Source organism: Agelaius tricolor, unplaced genomic scaffold (genome assembly GCF_023055355.1).
Source record: "Agelaius tricolor isolate 1412-34295 unplaced genomic scaffold, bAgeTri1.0.p SCAF_30, whole genome shotgun sequence".
NCBI classification, from domain to species: domain Eukaryota; kingdom Metazoa; phylum Chordata; class Aves; order Passeriformes; family Icteridae; genus Agelaius; species Agelaius tricolor.
In genome coordinates this window covers 1,658,798-1,684,775 of record NW_027269290.1, presented here as the reverse complement: position 1 = coordinate 1,684,775, position 25,978 = coordinate 1,658,798, and the positions used below count along the sequence as shown (strand labels likewise).

Sequence of the window (25,978 nt, the reverse complement as noted above, 5' to 3'; positions counted from 1 at the left end):
CCCTTCTGGTGAAACATGAGGGAACAGGCACAGAAGTCCTTCAGAAAATTCACCAGTTGCATAGGAAAAAGAATTTCTGGTGTCTTGGAGTGAGACAAGTCTCTGAAAGGAGGAAAGGGTTACAATTTCTAGCAGAGTTGGAGGTCTGGTTGGCCCTTCCTAGAGAGTGGTCTTCTTCTCGTGGTGTCTCCTCCAAGCTTTGCCAACACCAACAAAGCAAAACCATGGAAAGGAAACACACAGAGAAAGAAGAAATCTGGCACTTGGCCTTGAACTCAGAAAGACAGTGATACAGAAATAAAGTTCTCTGGGATGCTGAAACATTCTGGGAAGAAAGCAAAGCTTGAAGTCGAGTGTGTCAGCTCCGAGCTGTTCCTTTCTACACAAGGAAATCCTGATTTACAACAAAGACACCAGAGCTTACATTGCCAGAAATATTTCTTCAAGTGAGGACTTGAATGAAGATTGAGCTGCACTGGCAAGGATTCCTGGGTTCCAGAAAGACCTCAAGGACTGCAGAAGGCCTCAAGAGCAGTTTCCTTTTCTCTGCTTCCTCCCTCTCCTTTCAAGCCTGTGAGCACTGACTCACCAGTTCCCATTGCTGGTGGGCACCTGTAGCTCCATCTGCTAACTGAGCCACAACTTCTGACCAGAATTTCTGGTCCTTCTGTGCAACACAAAACAGGAACACAACTGACACGGGCCCTCTGGAAAGGCAGAACTTCCATCTTGAGAGGATCCCCTGCTACCTCAAGCCCAGCTCTCCACCCCTCCATTCACTGTAGCCCAACAAAGGCCAGTGCCAGAGCACACAGATCCCACAGGATCCTTCCTTCCCAGGGCATTGTTTCAGCAGTGCCTGTGTGCAGCAGAAGCAGAAGCAGAAGGCCAGAGCCACAGGGGAAGCTGAGCTCAGGGGAGGCTCCCAAAAATGCAGCTCCCAAGAGCCAGCTGAGACACAGTTTGTCCCCTGCAGCACCTGCCCTGCTCCCCCTGACCTGAGAACATCCCACAGGGGTCCCTTTCCGTCTTGTGCAGCTGCAACCCTGCAAAGCATCTTTTCAGGCCCCCCAAGGCAAGGGGGAGCAGATGAACAGGTTCCCAGCTGGCTGCAGCCACGGCCTGGTTGCCCTTCCTCACATTCAAACCAGCTCCCCCTTGCAGATGCTCTGCTCTGCACTTCTGCCCCAGCCTTGGCTTGCTACAGTCACAGCCTCTCCTCCCAAGAAACACTTCAGGACATCTAGGACAAGAGCTCCCTTCTGGCCAAGGATTTCAGTTCCCCCATTGCTTAAGCCTCCAGAGGGACAAGAAAACCAGGCTGAACATCATCACCATCATCATCATCATCATCATCATCATCATCATCATCATCATCATCATCATCATCATCATCATCTCTCAAGGCTTTGGATGCTATCTGCCCTCTCTGTCCCTGCATTTCTCGCCACTCCTTCCCATGGGAAGCAGCCCTGAGCCTGCTCGTTGGCATCTCAGGTTCAGAATGAGTTCCACAGACATTGCACCTGGCCCTGAGAGGAAATCCCAAAAGCTGCTTGTTCCCCAGCTCCCCCCACAAACCAGCTCCAAAGCAGGCTGTCACTTGGCCATCAAAGAGAAGAACTTGAGACTCTTGACAGCCCATTCAGGAATCTTTAGATCCTTCCCCGAGCTCTTCCCTTTCTAAACTACAGAATCCAAGGGGGGAGAAAGAAGGGGGATCATTCCCATCCTGTGCTCATGCAAGCATGTCTGAGGAACAGTGATCCCTTGGCAACCCCAGCTCCAGGTCCCAAGCCATTGAGAGCAGGTCAGAAGGCACTAACCTCCAAGATATGGAAGATCTCCTCTTTCTTGCAGCTGATGAAGGAGGTGAGGCTGGGCAGAGAACCCTCTCCCAGCCCAGCTGCCTTGGCCAAGATGACAGCCTGAATATCCTGTGCCCAGTACACCTGGTGGAATTTTTGCTGGAGCTCAGAGTCTCAGATGGGAAGAAGCTCCTTCAGCTTGGTTGTTTGCTGCAGGAGCTGCCAGTGCCATTTGGGCTGTGCCAGAGAGGGGCCATACTCGAGGCATCCAGCCACATCCATGATACACTTCTGGGACAGCATCACCTCTAGCAGAGCTACTTGGTCCAGCCACAGAATTCCTTGCAAAATGGCTGACAAATGCTGCAAGGCCCATCTAAGCTATAACCCTTCCAGATTTGGAAAAGCTTTAAGAGTTTGGGAATGTGGCTTTCCTTCTTCAAGGCCCAGTGCCAGCCTTTCCCTGAAGCTGGCTGAGGAGAAAGCAGAGGTGATCAGCTCAGCAACCTCTACCAGTCTGTGGGTCTTGCAGGGAGGAAGGCTGATCCCAGGGCCAATTGCAGCCATTTCTTCCTGCTCTTCCTCTGGTGGCTGCAGATGATGTGGGGTGAACTTCCAGTGAAGGTCACGGCTGCCAAAAGGCAGCAAGAGGGAAGCAACAGGGACAGAGGAAAGGCCACACTGTGCTTGCCTCCTGATGGCTCTGCCCCTGGAGCTGCCTCAGCTCCCTCTGGCTCTGCAGCAGAAGGCTTCCATTGCTCTGATCCTTGACAACCTGGCCTCAGGCTGCCAGAGCTCCTGCACTCTGCTGTGTCCCCAGTAACCAATTGGTGGGACGTGAGGAGAGAACTTGGAGAACTGAGGGGACACATCCCAGCAGCCTCCCAGTACCCACCAGGAGAGGGCCACCAGAAGGCTGCAGAGGGACTTTTCCCCACGGCCTTCAGGGACAGGACAGGGGGAATTGCCTGAAGCTGAGGGAGGGCAGGTTTCAGTGAGGTCTTGGGAAGAAATTCTTGCCTTGAAGTGTGGCTGGGCACTGGGCCAGGTTGCCAAGAGAGGTTGTGAACTCACCAGGCCTGGAGGTGTGCAGTGGTTTGACCCTGGTCGGACACCAGGTACCCACCAGAGCAGCTCTGTCCCTGCCCTCTGCACCTGGACAGGGCAGAGAAAATAGAACCAAGGGTCCCTGGGTTGAGATAAGGACAGGGAGAGACCCCTCCTCCTTCAGCTTCATTGGCAAAACTGCCTCAGTTTTTGGATATCGATTGAATTGACTACTCCCAGCATCAGGGCAGGATCATGAGAAACCAAACAAATCTCACAGTCACTTTTCTCCCAGCCCTCCCTCCTTCCCAAAGTCTCCCTGGTCCCCCCTCCAGTGGTACAGGGAGATGGGAATTTGGGTTCTGGTCAGTTCATCCCACATTGTTGCTGCTGCTGCTCAGGGAGAGGAGTTGGAGTCCTTGCCCTGCTCCAGCACGGGGTCCCTGCTACGGGGATTGTTCTCCAGGAACTTCTCCAACTGGAGTCCATCCCACAGGAAACAGCTCCCCACAACCTGCTGCCATGTGGCTCACTCTTCCTCAGGGTCAGTCCTTCAGGCCCTCCTGCTCCAGCCTGGGTCCCCCACAGGTTCCCAAGGCCTGGCAGCAAACCTGCTTCAGCACACAGGGCTCCTCCCTGCATGGCTCCGTGGGGCCCTGTCAGGCCCTTGCTCAGCAGGGGCTTCCCAGGGGCTCAAAGCCTCTCTCAGGTATCCCCCTGCTCCAGCTTTCATGGCTCCTGCAGGGGCTGCAGGAGATCTCTGCCCCCCGTGCCCTCCATGGGCTGCAGGGCACAGCTGCCTCTGCATGGGCCACGCCATGGGCAGCAGGGAAATCTGCACCTGGCGGAGTTTGTCCCAAATTTCTGCACAGCTGCTTTCTCTGGAAAACTCCGTGCTAAATCCCATCAGTCAGGGATTCACAAGGCAGGGCTTGGCCCTAAGTACGTGTCCTGTCCACAGGGGGCTACTGCCCGTGAACCAGTACCCCCCGGGTCCTTCCCCTCAGGGAACACCACTGGGTTTGTTTGAGGTCTAAACAGGATTTGTGATGCCTTGATTGGTTTTGGTCACTGCTTTGGGCACCTCTGGCCCCACCTCACTGCCCCAGGACCCTCTTTGGCTGGACCTTCAGGTGTGAGCATTCCCGAGTGTTAAAAATGACCAGATAATATTGGATTTCATATTTATGTATTAGCTTTTGCATGTTGTTATTGATCATAAGTATTTAGATATGGTACAAAATATAACTTTTTTTAGCTGCTTGTTAATACAATATAATCTATCAGCTTATGTACTGTATTGCTCATAGAAATAGTAGTGTAATGAATATGATATTTATGTATCACTTATAGAAATAGTGGTGTGGTGAACATATTGTACCATAGACCTTAGCAAACATAAGATGTGCAAAAGCTTTTGTGTAACTAAGAGCAGTGCAAGGCCATCCACTGACTGACTGTCCAAGTGATAAGATAACAGTGACACAAGACAGAGCACCGGAGGAGACTGGGGAAGAGCTCCTTAACTCCTCTTATCAGAAAAGTGTGAAACAACGGCGATGAAATCTTGGGAAGGAATACAATTTATTGACTTGATCTCAGGATGTCATACAGATAAGTCAGGATGGGAAACCTAAACACAAAGAGCTCCTGCAACATCAAAAGCTCTCGGGAATATTTAAATAATGTACAAGCTAATGAATATGCATGTAACCCCAGCAAGTAACTGTATATAGAAAGCATGATTTTAAGTTTTTTGGTGTGCTCTCTGACAATTTGTCGAAAGCACACCAGCACTGGAAATATTGTCCTTTTTTATCCTATTATTAAACTTAAAAATTCTAAAGACCATCGAGTCCAACCATTCCTCCTGAGCTGCCACGCTCAGCACTACCCCGTGTCCCTGAGTGCTACACCCACATCTGTTCATGTGAAAAAAGGATTTTCTATACTGTTAGTGTGGGGAGAGTTACTTGACCCTCTGTCCTGGATTGCCAAGCAAATTGTATTCTATTTGCCATCTGTATGGCAGTCGTTCAGTGGGCAGTTTTCCTTATCTCTTCCACAACCAATCCTCCCTCCAGGGAGGCTTCTGCTGATAACAGCCATTGAATGTCCCTGCATGGCTGATAAGAACTACAGCATCCCATTGGGAGATGTGAACCCAGAGGGAGGAGCCAAGCATTCCTACCTGGATATAATCTGGAGATTCTGGAACACCAGCACGGCTTCTGCACTGGATTGCCCAGAGGAACAGCAGCTGCCTATTCCACTGGATCTTCAGAGGCAGAGACTGCACCTTTCTCCAGGATCCCTGCTCCAGCAGAACCAGCCCTGACACTGCAGGAGGGCTGAGCCACAATTCCAATGGTTCTGCTGCCAACAGCCTGACCCACAGGGTGTCAGGCTGGGTTCTGACTCTGGCAGTGTTGGTTTGGTTTATTGCATTGTTTATTTTATCCTTTTATTTTCTTCCCTAATAAAGAACTGTTATTCCTTCTCCCTTGTTTTTTTGCCTGAGAGCCCCTTAATTTAAAATTCATAGCAGTTTGGAGGGAGGGGGTTCATATTTTCCATTTCAGGGAAGGCTCCTGCCTTCCTTAGCACACACCTGGCTTTCCAAACCAGGACACGCTGGGTGTTTAATTTGTCTCAGTGCCCCAGGAGAGCCCTTGTGCCTGAGCAGTCTGTCAGCATCCTGTCAGGGGGAGCCTCCCCAGGCCATCCTGCTGGATCCTGGTGGTGCCACTGACCTCCTCCAGCATAAGGCAGAGCCCTCAGTAGCTCTTCCCACTTTCTGACTCTGCAAGGGCCCTTCCTCTTTACTGAGTATGTTCCCTGCTGCTGGCGACAGCTGGTGCTGGGGAAGGACTCACCCTCAGAGTTCACAGAATAACTCCCTTTATTGATATAAAACTGTGAGGTTATAGCTCAAGAATTGTGCATGATACTACCTGCCAGTGATAGGATTTGTCACTGATAGGATCTGACTGCATAAAGGTGTTCAAAGCAATCCCCAGACAAGCTCTAATCCCCAGTTAAAGTATTCAATATGCAGAGAGTGCAGTTCTTACCCAACAGGTCCTGAAGGGGAAGAAGGCAGGTTCAGCCCATTGACTGAGCCCAGCAGTAACCATGGAGTCTTCCCTCACTTCTCCCCATTCTCAACTTACTTTTTATCAGTTTATTTCTGTTTAGGGGGAACTTGAGTGACTCAAGTCATGGAGGCCTTTATGTGTAAAATTCTTTTGCTTTGCTTTTAAAGATGAGTCACAAAAACCACCCCAGTGAGGGGTAGTCATATTTTTGGGGGAGGGGGTACCTTTGGGATGGACGGGTGTGTTAATGATACAATTAGACTTTAATGAACCATGTTTATCAGAGGAGAGCATTTTCACCCAGCTGTTGGCTCAGAAGCAGGACACTTCCTCCTCCCTGATGTGGCTGGCAGGTGCTGAGCAGTTTCTCAGCCTCAAAGCACCATCAAGTTTTTTCTAATATCCAACCTGACTCTCTCCTGGGGAAACTTGAGATCACTTCCTCTTGTCCTGTCCCTTGTTCCCTGGAAGAAGGGACTGACCCTCCCCTGGCTATAAGTCCCTGAACAGACACTCCTGCTCTCCTGCATCCCTGGGCTCTGCTGGGTGCTGCTGGGGAGATGGGAAGGCTGCAGCAGATGAGAGGCAGAGGGACAGCCCCAGGTTACAGAGTGCAAGAGACACCACTCTGCCACTGGGGAGACACTGGGAGGTGAGCTGGGAGGGCTCTGGGCTCTCTGCACTCCCTAAAGGGGCTGAGAGTGTCCCTGGGGCACACAAGGCATCCTGAGCCAGTGCTGGAAGGGGCCAGACCTGGGCCCCACTCCCTCTGTAATGGGGTCCTTCACAAGCCTGGTCCCCTTCGGGCTCTTCAGAGCAAAGACCAGAGATGGCATTTCCACAGTAGAACTGGGGATACAGGGAACCTTTCTCTGAAGCTTACAGGCACCTTTTAATCCACTTGCTCTGCCTCCTCTGGAGAAAAGAAATAGGAGTAGGAGAACCTCTGAAACCTGGCAGCCCCTGCCTTGCTCCTGTGGGTGGAGGCTGGAGGAGGCAGGTCTGCCCAAGTTTGGCATCTGCAGCACCATCTCCTGCAGCCTGCCTTAGACACAGCCTCTGAGCCATCTGGCAGAGGCTTCCCAGCCCTCGGGGAAAGGATGTTCATTCCCAAATGCTGCAGTGGTATCAGCTCTGGGATGTGTCTAATGCTCTACAAGGCCTTGGGATCCCTGTGGGAGATCCCTGGCCACCAGGAGCACTGCAGGGTGTGATGTTTTGGTTGACAGGAGCTCAACATGAGTGGTCAGTGTGCCCAAGTGGGCAAGGAGGCCAGTGGCATCCTGGCTTGTACCAGCCATGGTGCAGCCAGCAGGAGCAGTGCCCGTCCCTCTGTGCTGGCACTGCTGGGGCACCTCCAGTCCTGGGGGCAGCTGGGGGCCCTTATGGCAAGAGAGACACTGAGGGGCTGGAGCATGTCCAGGGAAGGGAACTGAGCTGAGGAAGGGTCTGGAGCACCAGGACTGACTGGGGGAGCAGCTGGGGGGGCTCAGCTTGGAGAAAAGAAGGCTCAGGGGGAACCTTCTCATTTTCTACAACTCCTGACAGGCGGTTGGAACCAGGTGGAGGTCTGGCTCCTCTCCCAAGTGGGAGGCAACGGGACAAGAGGAAATAGCTCAGGTTGTGCCAGGAATTTCTTCACCCAGAGTTCACAGCAAAATTCCTGTGGGATCTGGTGCCAAAGCTTTCCAGGTCCAAAGGAAGCAGCTCCCTGTTGCCCTCCCAGTCCTCCTCCCTTCCTGCCAGTTTCATTTGCACAATCCCAGCAGCTCCAGCAATCTGGGCTCCCCAGCTCCTGCCAGCAGAATGCCTGCCCCAGCGAGCTGTGGTGCCTTGGGAGAGGGGTGGGAGGAAGAGTCCCTGAGCCCCAGAGAGTGGCCATCAGGCTCCTCGTGTCAGCTGCCTGCTCCTCAGTACCCTCTTCCATTTGTCAAGGAGAAAAAGGCCAGCCCAGGCCAGAGGAATCCAATGGGAGCCTTTGCCAACGGCATCCTGGCCTCCCTTGGCACTCCTGCCCATGGCCACTGCCATCAGGAGCACTGGAGCATCCAGCTTCCCTCCAGTCTCACCTGCTGCAAGGGCTGGCAGATCCTCCTGGAGCACAGACGCCCCAGGGGCTGCCAGGGCAGCAGCTCAGGGTGGGAAGCCATTTAGCCACCAACAAAACAGTTCCATTCTCCTGACTTCCCCTCCAGGAGCTTCCTGTGCAGCTGCTCCTGGAAGTGGCAGCCTTTTGCTGACCTCCAGATCCAGGGAACAGAACACTGATGGATGGAATCTTCCAGGGCACTAAAAATGCCTAAGAAAGAAAAGATCCAAAGATCCTTTCCATGTCTGATGCCACCTGACTCCTGACCCTGTGTGGGCTTTGCTGGGATCAGGGAGGGTGTCCCACTCACATCCATGCCCTCCTCCACAGGCACAGGGGGAGTGCCAGAGGGGGACAGATTCAGGACACTGTTTCCCAAGGGGATGGAGAATGGGAGTTTGCACCCCAGCACCTGCAAATCCAGCAGGGATGAGCACATGAGGGGACAGCCAAACTCCAGCTGGGATCGGGGTCCTGCCAGGGCTCTGAGCATGGACAGAGCACTCAGGGTGGGGTCAGGCTGCAGGGCCTACACATGGACCACCCTCGGCCTTTCAGGTGTAAACAGCATCCCCTGGAGCCTTGGAATTGTTTGTCACAAGGTCCTGGGCCTTCCTGGACTCTTGTACTGCCCTGGCATAGAAACATGCAGGAAAAGGGAAAAGCAGCTTTGCAGACCTGCAGCCACACTTTCTGTACAACAGGCTGCTCTGGGAAAGTTTGGGCTCAGAGGGACACGTGTGAGGGTACAGGGGGTGTGTGGGACATCAGGGAAGGGCAGCAGAGTCTCTGCTCCTGCACTGCTTTGGCCTCTTTGCTTCTCAGAGCTCTCACTTCACAGGGAGCCAGGCTCCCACCTGTCCTCCAGCTGTGCTGGGAGTGCTTTCCCAACACCTCTGCAGCCTTTCCTGTGCAATTTGGGGCTGTGCATATTTCTCCACCCCATCTGTCTGCACCCAGAGCAGCACTGTTGTGGGTTCCCATGGGAGCCATTGCCAGAGAATCTCTCCTCATCCCCTGCTCTACAATTTGTTATGACACTCATAATCCCAGCCTGGGCTGGTTGGAAGGGACCTCAAAGCCCATCTTGTCCCACCTGTCCTGCCAGGGACACCTTCCACTACCCCAGGTTACTCCAAGCCCTGTTCAACCCGGCCTTTGACATTTCCAGAGATGGGGCAGCCACAGCTGCTCTGGGCACCCTGTGCCAGGGCCTGAACACCCATATTGTACAACAATTCTTGCTGAAGTCTTATAAACTCCTTTTTACCTGTGGAAAAGTTGCAGTAAGGCTTCCCTGGAGAATCCTCTTCTCCAGGTGAACACCCCCAGCTCTCCCAGAGGGGCTCCAGGCCTCAGAGCAGCTCCGTGGCCTCCTCTGGGCTGGCTCCAGCAGCTCCAGGTCCCTCCTGTGCTGGAAGCCCAGGGCTGGGGCAGCTCTGCAGGTGGGGTCTCACCTGAGCAGGGCACAGGGGCAGAATCCCCCCCTGCCCTGCTGCCCCCCTGGGGGATCAGCCCAGCACAGGGGGGTTCTGGGCTGCCAGAGCACGGGGCTGGGGCACGCTGAGCATTCATCCACCAACACCCCCATGTCCTTCTCCCCCACCAACAGCCCCATGTCCTTCTCCCCAGGGCTGCTCTCTGTCCATTCTCCAATCTTGCAACGTCTCTTTTAATTTAGAGGAAAACGTTCAGCAGAACAAAACAGCGCCGAAGCACCTGGGAAGAGCTCCCGCCGCCCGGAACCAGCCTGGGGCTCTAGCGGGAGGATCCTGGCCCGGGTGCTGGGACGGGGCTCCCGGGCAGCCTCGGGAGCTGCCGCGGCCGCTCCGGCCGCGCCGTCCCCCGGTCCGTGACATCAGTGCCGCCGCCCGGGCCCGCCCTGCCCCGCCAGCGACAAAAGCACCGAGCGGGGCCGGCCCCAGCGGCTCCGACACCGACAGCGGCACCGAACCTCGACCGACCCCGGCACCGAGACCCGCACCGAGACCCGCACCGAGACCGGCTTTGACACCGAGCCCGACACCGTCCCCGGCCCGGCCGCAGGTGGGTGCGGGGCCGAGGCGGCCGCCGGGTCCCGCCGAGCGCGGCGGAGCCGCCTCCCCTCCCGTGCCCGGGGCTGCCTCCATCCCTGTCCATCCCTGTCCCTCCCCTGAGCATGCCCCATCCCCGCGGGCCGCAGCGGGGGATGCGGGGCTGGGGAGGGGCACAGCCCCCCGTGTGCCCGTGGGGTGGGCACGGAGCCCTGGGACCCCCGAGGCTGCTCCCGCTGCCGGAGCGGCCGCGCACATGGCGGGATGCGGAAGCCAAAGCTCTTGCATCAGATCGGTACCCAGTACAGCTCATTTCCAGGGAGCTGGGGCAGCTTAGCTGTGGGCTCGGGTCGGTTCGCAGAGGAGATTTGCACTGCTGTGCACCGGGCTGGGCACAGGCTCGAGCACAGCTCCAGGTGCTGCTTTTCAACCTCAGAGCCCTCAGCCCGTGGGAGGGGGTTCAGGAGCACTGGGCAAAAGCCCCGGATTCTGCCAAGTCCCTGTATCAGATCTTCTGTCTCTCCCTGCATGAGAAAGGGCCAGTGCTAAAACAGTGTGAGGGGTGAGGCTGGCTTTGGGCGCTGCTCCTCCTGGCTCTAGAGCTTGGGGAAGGGTGAGAGGAGAAGCCCTGCAAGGAGCAACTGTGCTCGTTTGGTCTGTTCCTGCTGGAGCAGAGCAGCCTGAGGTCAGAGCTCCCCGGGGCAGCTCTGGTTTCTGCTCTCTGTGAGATGGGACAGGACCCAAGGAAGGGCTGGAGCTGTGTCAGGGGAGGGTCAGGCTGGAGATCAGGAAAGGTTCTTCCCCCAGAGGGTGCTGGCACTGCCCAGGCTCCCCAGGGAATGGGCACAGCCCCGAGGCTGCCACAGCTCCAGGAGTGTTTGGGCAGCGCTGCCAGGGATGCCCAGGGTGGGATTGTTGGGGGGTCTGTGCAGGGCAGGGGTTGGATGTGATCCTTGTGGATCAATTCCAGCTCAGGATGTTCAGTTCTGATGATTCTGCTGCGGGTGAGGCTGGCAAGGTGCAGTTGGCCCTGGGGAGGATTCAGCCCTTCCCAGGAGCTCAGGGCTGTGCTGCTCCAGTGGGTCATGGGCTCTGTGCCAGCCTCTGCTGTCCCCGGGATCAGGGGCTCTCCAGGCAGGATGGCAGTGCCTGAGAGCATCTGAGCTCAGCCCCCTGCTCCTGGAAGGGGAGGATGAGACCAACTGGGGCATTTCAGGGCTTTGGGGAAGCTCAAGTGGGCTCAGTCCAGTGATGGATCTTGATCCCTGTGGGAGTCAGGAGCTTTTCTTTGCACCCCTGAAAATGCTGTTGCTTTTGTTCTGGATCAAGTTGGGATTTTCATGGAGAACCCTGCTTCCAAGGAGACAAAGTCTCAAGCTGTGCCAAGAGAAATATAGGCTGGATATTAGGAAAAAGTTTTTTATGAGAGAGTGATAAAGTTCTGGTGAAGTTCTGAAGAAAGTGATAAAGCCTGACTGGGGAGGTGGTGGAGTCACCATCCCTGGGTGTGTTTAAAAAAAGCCTGGATGTGGCACTCAGTGCCATGGTTTAGTTGAGGTGTTAGGGCAAGGGTTAGACTCTATGATCTTGAAGGTCTCTTCCAGCCTGGTGATTCTGTGAATTCTGTGAGTTCTTTGTAAGCCAAGCCTGGGAGCTGTGTGTGCAGGCAGGGGCCCGTGGCTGCGAGAGCTGTGTCTGGCTGGTGGCTCAGCTCTGTGCTGGCCTCTCTCAGGCCCCTGCTCTGCACAACCTGAGGCTGCCTTGGTGGCAGAATCATTTGATTGCTGCTGGAGTCAGGCCTGACTGCTCTTGGAGTCATAGAGTAGATGAGCCACATGTGAGCATCACTCTCGAGCTCAGAGTCTCTTGACTTCTTCCCTCCTATCCCAGCAAAGCCCTCAGAGGTGTCTGATATGATCCAGCTGCATCTCGTGGGGCAGTTCTGTGATTTCTCCCTGGTAATTCCCAGTGGTTTTCCATGTCTCTGAGCTCACCAGCCTCAGGTCCCTGTTCTCTTGCTCACCAGTTCAACATCACTGGATCACACATGACCTTCACTTATCCTTGTTTATGCTGTTGGTGGCCCAGAGTCTGCTCACATTACTGCTCCTCCCAGCTCATGACACAGCTGGGGACAAGGGGACAGTTCTAGCTTGCCCCCTGTAGAGCTGTTCCCACCTGTGCCCAGGTGATGGGGAAGCTGCTCTGTGACAGCTCCTGGTTGCCTGGGGCAGAGTCCCCCCCACCATGGGTCTGACTGCAGGTCCCGATGCTGAGCCCCTGGTGCCACATCCCCAGAGCAGGGGATGTTCCCTGGTCTGTCCCTGGGAGCTGCTTCCTCTCTGCTCTGCTCACATCTCATCTGTCTGGGTCCCTCTTGCTTCAAATTTCTGCCCATTTTATGGCCATGCCAGCTGCTCTCTAAACTGGCAGGCACTACTGAGACCCCTGGGCTTGGGGCTCCTGCTGTGGCTTCCTCCCCTTTGACTTCCCTTTGCCAGGGCATGGATTAATTCTGCCTGGACTGCCGTGAACATGCTTAGGAGTGAATTTTGTGCAGCACTGATGGTGCTCTTCCGTCATTCGCTTGTTTTAATGCTCTCATTTGGGAAAAAAGAACTTTTTATATGGGTCAGTACAAGTGATCTCCAAACACTAAGTGATTGCTCTGCAATTAATTACTGTAGGATTTTAGTAGGGCACAGACACAGGAAGATTGTCCAGCTATTGCAGAAGGTGGGATGGTTGAGCTGACATCCTGGTGGCTGCAGGTGACAGGTAGGACCTGCCCTGCCCTGAGTGCTCCCATGGAGCTGCATCCACACAGCCACAGGCTGTGCTCAGCTCCAGCAGCTCCCACCCAGCTGCTCTCAGGATGGCAGGGTGGAGGGGTCAGCTCTGGGGGCAGTGACAGGAGCACAGGGACCTTTCAACCCACTCAAAAAAGAGGATGACTGTGTTTCTGCTGCCTGATGGCTGCATCAGCTCACTGCTTCCTCTTACAGCCAGTGATGACATCCCAGAGCACCAGTGCATACTGGATCCATACTGGTTTATTCCTGGTTGTTCAGTGTAGCTTACACTGCCTGCCAGGCTGGTGCAGCCCGTGAGTCTGAGCCGGGATTTCAGAGAGCCACAGCCAGGTTTGGGTTGGAAGGACCTGGAAGGTTACCCAGTGCCACCCCAGCCATAGGCAGGGGCACCTTCCACTGTCTCAGTTGCTCCAGGCTCCATCCAAGCTGGTCTTTGTCAGAGAGCTGGACTGCTGCAACATCATACTCTGGAACTGGGGTCAGCCTTGGCTGCTTCTGCACAAGCTCCCCTTGTCTGTGCTCCCCACGGTGCAGCTGCTGCTAAAGGATGGGAGCTTGGTTTGGGAGCCTCTTCTCTTATCTGTGATGGAAAATGGAGTGGCTCCAGGGCCAAGCCCTGCTTGGCACTGAGTGTGGTGTTTATAGGGCTCTGGGTATGTTTACTGGGAGTTGGGAGCTGCAGGAGGAAGGAGAATAATCTTGTTTTTTTTGGCAGCCCCTTGCCTGTACTTAGTGAGGTCATTGGCTCTAGGATTGTCACCTCCTGTTCCTTATTTTGCATGGGGCGCAGAATGACTTGGAGAAGTGTAACTGTGGTCACTGAGTGTTGCAATTGGGCAAAATACACAAAGTATTCTGAAAATAATGCTGAAGGGATTGTAAACACTCTGACATATCTTAAAGTGGCCATTACTTAGGGAATTGGGAGGGTGGATCTCTCTGGATGGCAGTTGTGAGGATTTGGCTGGTCCAGGCACCCAGAGCAGGGTTTTCCTATTCCTTTTTTTGCTGCTGCTGAAAGCCTGTAGCACAAATTTGGGCTGTGTGTGGCCTGCTGGGCTCACAGCATGTGGGGGTGGTTTGTTGTGGACTAACGGGGAATTCTCAGCAACTTAAATCTTATCTCAGGTTTTCTCTGTGTCTGGCTGTGAGCCCTCACAGGGATCCCCAGGACAAACTAATGTCCATGGTCTCTCCCCTCAGAAAATCCATCCTGGTGTGTGCCAGGAGGTTTTGCTGGGATGTGGCTTTGCTGGGGCTGTGTTTGTGCTTCATGGTGAGAGTCAGCTGCTCAAATCACATTTAATCACATCATTTAAACTGAGTGGAAGCACCTGCAGCCTTCCCATGGTGGATTGAGGAAAATCAGCAGCAGCAAAAGGGCTGGGACTCCTCTTGTGGCAAATGTCAGGTGAGCTTCACCTACAATCAGGTTTTCTCCTCCTTTAGGCTTCCAGGTAGCTCAGGGGAAGGTGTCCCCATTGCTGATCTCTTGGTTTGAGCAGGGTAGCCTTGATCTTCAGGACAAACCAAGTTCAGAGAATGTGAATACCACATCTTCCTTCACTGCTGCTGCTCTGAGGGGAACAAAACGTGCTGTGGAGGCAAAGGGGAGCAGCTGGTCCCAAACCTTGGGGTGCACTGGTGGATGCCCTGGCTCAGGGCTGGCAAGAGGCTGCCCCAAAAGCAGGGCTGGGAATCCCAGAGATGGGGTCTGCCAGCTCTGGGAGCTGGAAAGGGAGGGGGGCCTGCAAGAATTGCAGTCTGTCATTCCTGACGTGGGATCTGACACGGGGCTGGTGGGCTCCCAGCCCATGCAGGGCTCAGGGGGTGCTGCTGGATGTTTCTGCCCTCCAAGGAAACTCCTGAACCAGGTCAGGCTGTCCTGATGGAGGGGAAAAGGCAGGCTCTGGAGAGAGCAGCCTGTGTCCTTTTAAGGCAATCCAAAGGCTGGGACTGGAGGAACCGGTGGCTGGAAGGGAGGGGTTTGGCACAGCGGGAAGCCCGGCCTGTGGAAGAGAGACTTCCCAGCTGTGATCGCAGCCCAGACACGGCTCCCAGCATCCCGGGAGCCAGCACAGCCTCCCCAGCCCTGCTCCTCCCCTTCTCTGTCCGTCTGTCCTGCACTGAGACCCTCTGGGCACCTGGGAGCTGTGGCCAGGATAAAGTGGGGTCGGTTCTGACCCCTGCCCTGGTAACCAGGCTGGGATCAGTTCCCTTTTCCTGACAAAATGCTCTCACACAGGGAAGATCTTGACTCCCCCCTGGCCTGGGATGTGCAGGGACCCTGCTGTGCCTTGTGCCCTTCATGCTCCCCATCTCTGTTTGGTGTTTGCACAGCCCCAGTCCTGCTGGGTTCAGTACCCACCTCCCCAGCTGGGACAGCCACTGGGCCTGGGGGGCTGCAGCTGCCCGAGGTGACCCAGGATCTGCTGCAAGGGGGGCTCCAAGGCTCCTGGTGTGCCCTGGCAGAGCCAGGTCCCTTCCTCATCTCCACACAGCTGAGCTGAGGGAGGGGACAAGATCCTACACACATGGTGGGCTGGCAAATCTTGTACTCTGAAAATGGGGTTTGCTTTTGGAGACCCCTGCCCTGCTTTAGCTGTTCAGGGGTCAGGAAGCACATGGTGACTTCTGCTGCCTGTCCCCAGAGGGGAGCAGGATGGGGAATTCCAGAGGTGTTGATGGAAAGAGGCCCCTGGAGACCTCTCAAGCTGTAGCTTGTGCCTGTTGACCTTGCTTGCATCATTGGGCCCCTCCAAAAAGTGTTTTATTGTCTTTGTAGCATCCCCTGCTGTTTGATCCTCCTTAGCTTCCTCTTGGCCACACTCAATTAGCCTGGCTCCCTCAGGATCTCCTTGGTTGTGTGAATGTCTCAAGGTTTATGGTCTGCACAAGTGTCAGGGCTCCTCTGGGCTGGAGCTCTGCTGCTCGTGTAAGCAGCTTACAGTATTTTGGGGTTATCTGCAAATCCAGGGGCCTCTTGATGGTGTCTTATCAGATACAGTTTAGGAATGAGAAGAGAAATAGAAGCATTTATAGCCTGCTGAGGAGCTGGATGGTGCCTTAGGCTGGTGCTCAGGTTTTTGCCCTGCTCTGTCTCCTTGCTTTCAGATTTTCCAGGCTGTGACTCTGCCTGCAGTCCTGGGGGAGACTGACAGTGCAGGGAGTGCCTGGGAGGGAGGGTTTGGTCAGGCAGGAGCTGATGGTGCTGTGGGACCTGTGCCAGAGCCTTGGTGTTGTCAGGGGCAGCTCCTGCCCTCGGGCAGCCCTGACTGTGCCCTGCCCTGCAGTGCCTGAGCTTGGTCAGGGAGGAGGAGCTGGGACTGTGTCCAGGGCTGTGGCAGCAGCAGCAGCAGCTCTGCCACTGCAGCACCAAGGCTCAGTCACCCTGACCATGGCAGGGCTGGCAGGAGGGCTGTGACCCGAGGAGGTGCCTGGGTGGCTCTGTGGGTGCTCTCTCCCAGCTTTGTGCTGCTTCCTCCCTTTTCCTGGCACTGCCAGGAGCTGTGAGGTCCCATGGCACCAAGGCAGGGATTTCTGCTGCTCCTGGCAGACAGGACCAGTGGTCCCCGGGAGGCACTGCTGGGTCCCTGAGTTCCAGTGCTCATTGCCAGCCCTGCAGTCTGTGCCCCTGCAGACACTGTGGGTGCTCTCTGCAACTGTGGTGTGGGAAGGTGCTGGAGCTCCAGGCCTGCTCTGGCTGCCCCATCCCAGCCCCACAGAGCCCTGCCCCTGCTCCTGACTCTGCTTTCCCCTGCAGGATGCCAAACTGGGGAGGAGGGAAGAAGTGTGGGGTGTGCCAGAAGGCCGTGTACTTCGCTGAGGAGGTGCAGTGTGAAGGCAACAGCTTCCACAAGTCCTGCTTCTTGTGCAGTGAGTACCCCCCCTTCCCTTCCCTGCTTCTTGTGCAGTGAGTACCCTCCCTTCCCTGACCCCTCTCTGCTTCCTGGGCAGGGCTCCTCAGGATCTCTCCAAACCCCAGCATGGCAGGAGCACAGATCATCCCAGGACATGTGGGCTGCCCAAGCTGCCAGGGCTGAGCTCAGCCAGCACCCACAAAGACTTTGCCCATCCCTCCTGCAGGGAAAGGCCAGGCTGGGTTCTCTGCTCTGTGTGCAGATGTTGAGGATTGGAGCAGGAGCCAGGGCCTCTCCCAGCAGGGGTGGCAGGAGGTGGCACATCCCATGCAGTGCTGCAGGAGGGGCTGGCTTTGGCCTTCTCAGTGCCTGTGCCACACTAAAAGGTGGCTGAGCCTGGGGAGCTGGCATGGAATCTCCTCATGTCTGAGGGGATGATGGGAAGGAGATCCTGTCCTGGCCCTTGTGCTGATGGAAAGCTTCCTGAGAAGTGCTGAAGCATCACCCCCAGCCTGTCTGCAGATCCCCTGTTACTGAGGGTGTCTCTGGGGTGTGTCTGGACCCAAGTGTCACCTCTGGGTGGGGGCAGCAGAGCAGGACCTGGCTGCAGGTGATGCAGTGCTGAGCTCCCTTCCTCTGCCTCCTCTGCAGGATCCTACAACTCCTGCCTGGGCACAATCCCCAGACACCCTTCCCTGCCTTTGGGGATCCCAGAGCTGGTGGTGTTGCAGTGCTGAGAGCAGCTCCTTAAACCTGGGGAATCCAGAGGGGCCACAAGAGGTTTGATTCAGAAGATGAGCAGTGTCCTCAGCCTGTGTGGCACCAGATTACTGTCCTCTGTCACATATCAGAACCAGTGATTCTCCTGTGCCTACAGGAGATGGGGCATGGAGCAGCCTGGTCTGGTGGAAGGTGTCCCTGCTCATGGCAGGGGTAGGACAAGATGAGTTTTAAGGTCCCTTCCCACCCAAACCTCTCTGGAATTCTGTGGACAGGAGCACACATATTGTCTGTGTCTGCTGATGGCTCCTTGAGACATTGCATCTGTCACAGAGCAGTAGAAGAGCATCTCCAGGCTGGCCTTGCAGCAGGGCCCCACTGAAGTTTAATGTTTCCTGAGCTGGTCCCAGTGCCCTGGTCCCAGTCTCAGCATCCCATCACAGCAGGGAGCACAGCTGGGATCTTTTCCATAGGGACAGCCAGCAGAGGTGGGATCTGGAAACAAGGCACACTCTGGAACTGATCTCTTCCAGCAGGGAAACTCCAGTGCCCTCATGGGATGATCCCTGTGATGCCCCTGTGCCCACCCAGCCTGGCTGCAGGACTTCTTGTCCAGCCTGCCTGGGCACAGCAGGCACAGCTGGCTGCAGCTGGCACAGGGCATGGGGAGCTGCTGCTGTGTCTGTGCTCCCTGCAGGGTGAGCAGCATGGCCAGGAGCTCCCATCTGGGGCAGTTTCCAGGCTGCAAACCTGCTTTGGCTGGAAGGGCTCAGAGGGAGTTGCTGAGGTGTTTCCTGGGCAGGACCAGGGTGACAGGCTGGGTTTGTATGGCAGCTGCTCTGCAGAAGGAAATCCTGTTTGTGCTTTGGCCTCGATAAGGAGGGTGGGAATGTTGCCCTCACCCCTTGTGCACACAGCTGGTTTGCCAGGGGAAGCTGCTGCCATGGGATGCTGGGCAGGCCTCCAGAGCCATGGAATGAGGCTAAAGGCATTTCTTCCAGGAGGGAATACACAGCCAGAGTGGGGAAGAAGGTCCCCCGTGTGTGATCATGGAAGCAAGTGCCCAGGGAGTGGTCCTGGGCTCAGGGCTGCTGTCCCTGTGCTTTGTAGGCATTTGTTTTGCCACTCCACATGTACCCAGCAGCTCTGCCTGTCCTGGCTGTGGCTCGTGCCAGTCCACCCTGCTGCCCACTGTTCCTAGTCTGTTCCCAGTCTGTGGATGGTGCTCCTGAGCTCCTGCATTCCCTGCCTGTTCCCCAGTGCTGCATTTGGGCCCCATCAAGGAACTTAAAACCATTATCTTTAGGGGAGAATAACAAATACTTCAACCAGATCTGCCAAAAACATCATCTAAAAGGAGCCAAGCCTACCACAGTGCACTAGAGCTCGGGGAGCAACTTGGTGATTGACTCCTGGCCGTGATCCAGCTGCCTGGGTAGTGCAGCAGAAGTGAGCTGGAATGAGCCCCATGGCCTTGGAAAGCAGAGGCAGCTCTTGTCTGATTGTTTTGGGAGCAGCTCAGCTGCTCTTAGAAAAACAAAGGGTCCTTAACTCCTGCGTGCAGTGCCCTGGAATTTCTGCAATGCACAAACCCGGGGGCTGGGTAAGAAATTTTTCTGTTGCCTCTCAAAGCTCTGTGAGTACAGATGAGGGACTGTGAAAGGTTGGGCTGGAGCTCCAAATCCATCCAGATCCCACCGAGACCATTCACTGCTGCCCCCGACAAAGCTCACACAAAACCCTTTGAAATGCCAGTGAAAGTGCCCAAATTCCTTCCTGATGGTCTGGCTGAGCAGTGTCACTCCAGGGCAATGCAGAGAGCCCAGGAGCAGCTTTGGAGCCAGTTACCTGCTCTGTTCTCTCCATCCCAGCTCCTGCTGTGGTCAGGGCATGTAGCCAGGAGAGGACTCTGCCAGAGCCTCCTTAGATGGCAGGAGATGCTTCCCTTTCCTCCTCCTTGGCCCAGCAGAGGCACACAGGGTTCTCCTGGCTGTTTTTAGTCATGGAAGGGCTGCCTTCTGCCCCTGCTCAGTTTGTGCTGCTCCAAGGGGAGAACTCTGCTCTGTTTGCATTCCTGTGATATTGGGAAAGGCCAAGGAGCTGCTCTGCTGGCCCAGAAGCTGCTGGAAGCCTCGACATTTAAGGCGTGGAAAGCAGGCTGGGGGAGCCGTGGCAGCTGCAGCTGGATCTGTGTGGGGCTGGCTGCCAGCACTGCAGACTCTGCCCCAGGAGTGCCATCCTGCACAGGGACACGGGGCAGCACCTGCAGTTTGGGTGCTGGGGGCCTCCCCTGCCTGGCAGAGTGAAATAAATAGGGCAGGAGATCTTTCTCCTTTCTAATGCCTTTGTTAAAAATCAGCTCGGGTGGGATGAACCGACAGGCTCCCAGGAGTGGCACGGAGGAGGAGGAGGAAAACTGCAGCTTTGTCCACTGGTCTGTGGGCAGAGCTGGGGCATCTGTGCTCACAAGAGCATCAAGAGATTCCCAGTTCTTTGGTTTGACGTTCGGGGTCCTCTGTCCAGCCGACATCTTTAGGTCAGGGTGAGGGGTAAAAAGGGTCTTAGTGGACTGGATTCTGTTCCTCATGTCTAGACATCACTTCAATCCCTCAATTCCGTGTTGGCTCGTTGTTTTTAGGGGTTTTTGCTGGGTTTGGGGAGGGGTTTCTTCATTTGTGTGCCAACCCCAATGTCATTTGCATGCCAACTCGATGTCCCCTCCTCTTCACCATCCGGGTGCCATCCTCCAGGAAGCAGCAGGGTGCCACTCGACAGAAGGGGGAATTCTTAACCATCAACAACAGGCAGTTAACGAAAAAGGCGATTACAACAACAAACAGTTAGAACTCCACCCTGGCGGCAACTGGCCCAGCCTGTTAACTCTGCAACTTCTTAAAAAAATGGGCAGCTGTTCTACTCATAACACAGAGGGTTTCAGGAAGGGCTGGGAAGGAACATGGCAGCTGTGAGCAGAGCTGGGACAGGAGCTGGTACTTCCAGGACCTTAATGGGGTTTATGAAAGAGAGGCAGAGTGACTTTAAACACAGGCAGATAATGACTGGGTACTGGGGATGTTTTCAAACTGAAAGAGGAGCAATCTATATTAGATATAAGGGAGAAAGTTAGATTAGATATAAGGAAGTGATTCTTTACTCAGAGGGTGGTGGAACATTGCATTCCAGAGAAGTTGTGGCTGCTCCATCCTTGGAAGTGTTCAAGACCAAGTTGGACAGGGCTTGCAGCAACCTGGGATAGTGGAAAGTATCCATGGCAGACAGTTGGAATCGGATAATCCAAACTGAAGGTCCCTTCCAACCCAAACCAGTCTGTCATTCTGTGGAAACCTAAAAATTAAGAGGAGCCCTGAGCCCAGCACCAAGCTCAAGCTCTGGGTGGGCTCAGCAGGGCCCCTGGGCCTGGCTGCCATCTCCTCCTGTCCCATCTTGCATCCCACATTGACCCCCAGGGCTCAAACACCTGCCTGAGTTGGTGTTCCTCACCTGAGACCCCCATGCCCACCCCCAGACCCAGGGCTGAGGTGTCATGGGAGCCTTTGAGCTCTGGACAGGTGAGTGTGCCCAATGTGCAGTGCCTCAGGTGTGGTGATGGCCACAGGGCTGCTCTTGGATGGCTCTTGGTCCATCCAAACACCAGCAAAACCACATTTGCTCACATTTCTTTGCCCCGAGTGCTTCCTGCTGTGGATTTGCAGTGGACAAGGCATGGGGCCAGGGCATCCATCCCCAGGCCTGAGAATCCTGCAGTGATTCCTAGGGAAAATTCACCCCCATGGTTTAAGTGCAGCTGCAGGAGAGCAGCACCCAGAGGGTTAAGGGAGCTTTCCTTCCCTTGGTATCACCCTGTTGGCTTTGATGGTTGCTTCCTTTTAAGCCAGACACTGCTCTTGTTGTGATCCTTATCTGCCTGGTTTGCATGTGCTCCCTGCAGCTGGATCCTGTCGAGGCTTTCCCTGCTCCTTGAAAGCTCAGCTCTGCTGTCCATGTGAGGGCTTGTTTTCCCCAGCTCATTATGAGCTCTGTGAGAGCAGGCTGATGCCACACCCTCCCCTCTGTTCTAGTGGTCTGTAAGAAGAATTTGGACAGCACCACCGTGGCCGTGCACGGTGAGGAGATCTACTGCAAGTCCTGCTACGGGAAGAAGTACGGCCCCAAGGGCTACGGCTACGGGCAGGGAGCAGGGACCCTGAGCACGGACAAGGGAGAGTCCCTGGGAATCAAATATGAAGAGTGAGTTGGAGCCTTGTTTTCTGTGACCGTGTTCACAGGGGTCCCAGGATGAGGGAAGAGACGAGGATCTGACTCCATGTTTCAGAAGGCTTGATTTATTATTTTATGATATATATTATATTAAAACTATACTAAAAGAATAGAAGAAAGGATTTCATCAGAAGGCTGGCTAAGAATAGAAAAGGAATGAATAACAAAGGCTTGTGACTGACCAAGACAGTCTGGACAGCTGGACCATGATTGGCCATTAATTAGAAACAACCAACATGGGCCAATCACAGCTCCACCTGTTGCATTCCACAGCAGCAGATAACCATTGTTTACATTTTGTTCCTGAGGCCTCTCAGCTTCTCAGGAGAAAAAATCCTAAGGAAAGGATTTTTCAGAAAATACCATGGCTCCAGTTTTCGACACTGGGGCTGTGGGCACCTTCTCCCCACACCTGTCCTGTGGTGCTTGGCTGTGGTGCAGCCTGTGCTGAGCTCCCAACAGTGTCCATGGGCTGCCTGGCCCCTCTGCCCCTCCAGGGAATCCCACTGAACCCCATTTGGTGGGTGGGATGGGATGGGATGGGACATGTCCCCATTGCCTGAGCACACTGCCCACCCCTCCCAGCACACAGCCCCCAGGCTGAACTTTCCATGGGAAATGTTCCCTTATAAACTGGGGTGGGATTTGGGATCCACCTTGCACCCCTGATCGTGAGCTCCCTGCCACCCACAGAGGCCAGCCCCACCGACCCCTGAACCCCAACGCAGCCCGGATGGCCCAGAAGGTGGGAGGAGCTGATGGGTGCCCCCGCTGTGGCCAGGCCGTGTATGCGGCCGAGAAGGTCATCGGAGCTGGGAAGGTAAAAGGGATGGGGGGCACAGGGGTGGGGGGCATGGGGATGGGGGCCATGGGGCACAGGGATGGGAGCACAGGGGTGGGGGCACAGGGATGGGAGCACAGGGATGGGGGCACAGGGGTGGGGGCACAGGGATGGGGGCACAGGGGTGGGAGGCACGGGGATGAGGGGAGACAGGGATGGGGGCCACGGGGCACAGGGGTGGGGGCACAGGGAGGGGGGGCACAGGGTGCTGCATGGCAGGGACACCTTCAGAGAGGGTCTGGACCTGCCCTCGGCCAGGGCTGGGCTTGGCTCCAATGCCACGTTCACCTGGAAGCCTGGCAGCAAAAGGAGATCTTGGCATGTCTGGAAGCCAGGCTGTCCAGGCTGCAGCGCTCTCACAGATTTGTAGATGGGGGAGAAATACATTTTATATTAAATATTTCTGGCCCTGCTCAGTGTCAAGGGACACTGGCCTTGTCACTGCTTACCCTCCCATCCTGCTGTGGATGTGCTGGGAGGGTGAGCAGTGACAAGACCAATGTCCCTGGTTGCTGAAAGGTGCCTCTTTCTCCCCTCTGCGCCACAGTCAGGATGCTGTGGCCAGGATTTGGGGCAGGCAGTGAATCCCAGTGGTCAGCACTGCCCACAGGTCGGGCAGGGTGCTGGAGCTGGGGGCATGGGTTTGGTGAATGGTCCTGGGGCTGTTCTGGTGGTGGCTGGGTCAGCTCAGGTTTGCTGTGAAGGTCACTGTCACAGCCCTGGCACTCCCTGTGCCAGAGTCATCCCTTCACCAGGGTTCTTTGTACCCTGAGCTGTGACCTGGTCCAGCCCAGCTCCTCTGCAAGGCCTGGGGACCCCTTCTGCCCTGCCAGCCCTGGGACCCCAGATGAGGTCCCTGCCTGGAGCTGCCCTCCCCATGAGGTCAGGCACATGCAGAGCTTTTCAGGGACACCAGGCCAGGCTGCCAGGCTTTGTGCCATGGGGACAGGGTGGCCATGCTGGGACAGCCTCACTAGGGATGAAGTTTCACTCCCTGACCTGGCTGGGCTCTGTCCTCCTGGGGCTTTGTGCTTGTCCTGTGTCCCCAGAACAAGGAGGGGGTCAACAGAAAGAAAGGGCCCCTCAGCATCATCACCCCCCAGCTGGCTTGTGATGAACACATTGAGGGTCAGCCCAGGCTCAGAAGCTGAATTTACCCTTAAAACCATGATCTGGGCTTCCTGGTCAGCTTCTGGCCCCAATGTTTACTGAGAACCAAAGTTGGTGAAGCAATTACATTAAAGCAGACCCACAGAGGATTCCAGAGCATGTATTTCATGTGCTAATGTTTGCTGGATGACTGCATCCAATACCTCCTCCTCCAGCCCATGAATTTCACATTTTCTTCCAAAAAAGGTTTCATGTTTTCCCAAGTGTTTGTTTAAATTCCTCGGTGAGCAGCTCTGGCTACTTAAGGTCTGCCTGAAGGCTGTGAGCTCATTTATCTCCAGGGGACTGCTGGAACCATGGGGGGTTATTTTTAAACACTGTCTGGTTTTGGCATTTTTCCTCTCTGTTTTCTGCCTTCCTTGGAGCTGTGGTTGTGTGGGGCACTTGTCCCATCCCTGCTGCCACCCCAGTCGTGGGTTTCAGCTGGACAATGGGGGGATGTGTCTCACTGGTTTAGAGAGGGCAGTCCCCAAAGAGGGGGGGATTGCTCCTTACAAATTATTGTAGAAATTACTGCACAAATGACTTCTTAGAGTGTCGGCAAAAGGTCTCCAAAACCAGATCAGCACAGGAGCAGTGCCTACACCTGATGTTTCCTCTCCGTATTTTCCCTGTGGGGCTGGGAGTGCTTTCCAGGGAAAAGCTTTTATCCTGTTCAGAGCTTTTGCCAGCCCCTTTGGATCAGAAGCAGGGCAGGGGGCCTGGTTGGTACCAGAGCCTGGCTGCCCTGTCCCTGGGCTCTGACTGGGCTCTGCTCCTGTCCCACAGTCCTGGCACAAGTCCTGCTTCCGCTGTGCCAAGTGTGGCAAAAGCTTGGAGTCCACCACCCTGGCAGACAAAGATGGGGAGATCTACTGCAAAGGTGAGCCCCACCTTCCCTGCTGCCTTGTCCTGGGCTCTGAGGGGTGGGGCTGAAAGGACCCAGGGGGGTTGGAGGCTGGGGAAGGGGTGGCCCAGCAGCTGCTTTCAGGACAGACTGTGCCAGCCACAGAGCTGGAGAATTTCCTGCTGAGCCAGGGCCTCTGTTTGCCCAACAAATCTGGCAAACCTTGTCTGGCCAGGCAGGATGTGCCCCTTGGAGGGACCTGCTCCTGTGCCAGCCTCACCCGTGTCTCCCTTCCATCCTCTGCAGGTTGTTACGCCAAGAACTTCGGTCCCAAGGGCTTTGGCTTCGGGCAGGGCGCCGGGGCACTGATCCACTCCCAGTGAGCCCCAGGGCTGAGCCCTGCCCTCACCCAGGGCTGTCCTGCGCTGCCCGCCCGCCCCACGCCGCAGTGAGTGCCCCACTGTCACCCACTGTCACCCACTGTCACCCCCAGCCACCGCTGCTTCGCAGCACCAGCCCCTCCTGCCCTGCCCCGGCGCTCCCCAGAGCCGGGGGTCCCAGCCTTGTCCCCGAGGGGTCCTGCTGGGCAGGGGGCACAGGGGGGCACTCCCTGGCTCTGCAGAGAGGCCCCGGTGCCCGAGTCCCGCCCGTCCCGCTGGCCCGTGCGCAGCCGTGACACCGAGCAAGCAATAAAACATCAGCGACATCAGAGCCTGGCCCTGCCTCTGACTCCGGCTGGGGCTGAGGGCCCAGGGCTGGGGAGGCGTTTGCAGCCCTGGCTTGGAATTAAAGCCCAATGGCAGGAATGTGTCGGTGCAGTCTGACACGGCCCAGCTGAGCTCTGCAGCCCGCTGGGATGGGCTCCCCCTCTGCTCCCACCAAGAATCAGCATGGAATGGTTTGGATGGGAGGAGACCTTAAAGCTCATCTTGTTCCACCTTCCACTAGCCCAGGCTGCTCCAAGCTCTGTCGTTGAAGACTTCCAGGAATGGGGATAACTATTCCAAAAGCAGAGGTTGATGCTGGGAGGCCAGGGACAGCCCTCCTGGGTGTGTTGGTAGCACCACACGTGTGCTCAGGCTCTCAAAACCCCTATCAGTACTTTTAGGTGGCACCTCTCCAAGCAGGCATGCCCAGCAGTGCCGAGTAATTAACAGCTTTTCACCTACTCCCTGCTTTTTTACAGCTTGTGGATCATTAAGCCTCCAGTTTGGCAGCTGCCCAGGTTTAATTGGTTTCCATCTAAACTCCGCACTCCCTTTCTGTGATTCTCCTGTTGGACTGGTGGGACAGACTCGGATCAGCCTCGCTGCAGCTTAGGGACTCCACAGGCAATTGAGTTCTGGGGTTTTTAAAGTTATAAACATTGTGGTTGAGCAAATGAGATGGGGAGTG

The 25,978-nt window shown here is 55.6% G+C and overlaps 1 protein-coding gene across 2 annotated transcripts; it reads left to right on the top strand.

The window, feature by feature from the left end:
- Window positions 1–9,769: 9,769 nt before the first annotated feature.
- Window positions 9,770–25,292, top strand: CSRP1 (cysteine and glycine rich protein 1). 2 transcript variants are annotated; one of them, XM_071450227.1, is made up of 6 exons: window positions 9,770–10,088; window positions 16,652–16,764; window positions 21,548–21,716; window positions 22,440–22,566; window positions 24,526–24,619; window positions 24,890–25,292. In XM_071450227.1, the coding sequence occupies exons 2-6, from the start codon at window positions 16,653–16,655 to the stop codon at window positions 24,964–24,966; spliced, it is 579 nt and encodes a 192-aa protein (XP_071306328.1). In that variant the 5' UTR covers window positions 9,770–10,088; window position 16,652; the 3' UTR covers window positions 24,967–25,292. The 2 variants fall into 2 exon arrangements, with proteins under 2 accessions (XP_071306328.1, XP_071306329.1); XM_071450228.1 differs by lacking the exons at window positions 9,770–10,088; window positions 16,652–16,764 and adding an exon at window positions 16,793–16,801.
- Window positions 25,293–25,978: the final 686 nt, after the last annotated feature.

Excerpts from the sequence above, each read along its gene's own strand:
- CSRP1 (XM_071450227.1), top strand. The coding sequence starts at position 16,653 with ATGCCAAACTGGGGAGGAGGGAAGAAGTGTGGGGTGTGCCAGAAGGCC. Across the intron at positions 21,717-22,439 it reads CTGGGAATCAAATATGAAGA|AGGCCAGCCCCACCGACCCC; the intron begins GTGAGTTGGAGC and ends TGCCACCCACAG. Across the intron at positions 22,567-24,525 it reads AGGTCATCGGAGCTGGGAAG|TCCTGGCACAAGTCCTGCTT; the intron begins GTAAAAGGGATG and ends CCTGTCCCACAG.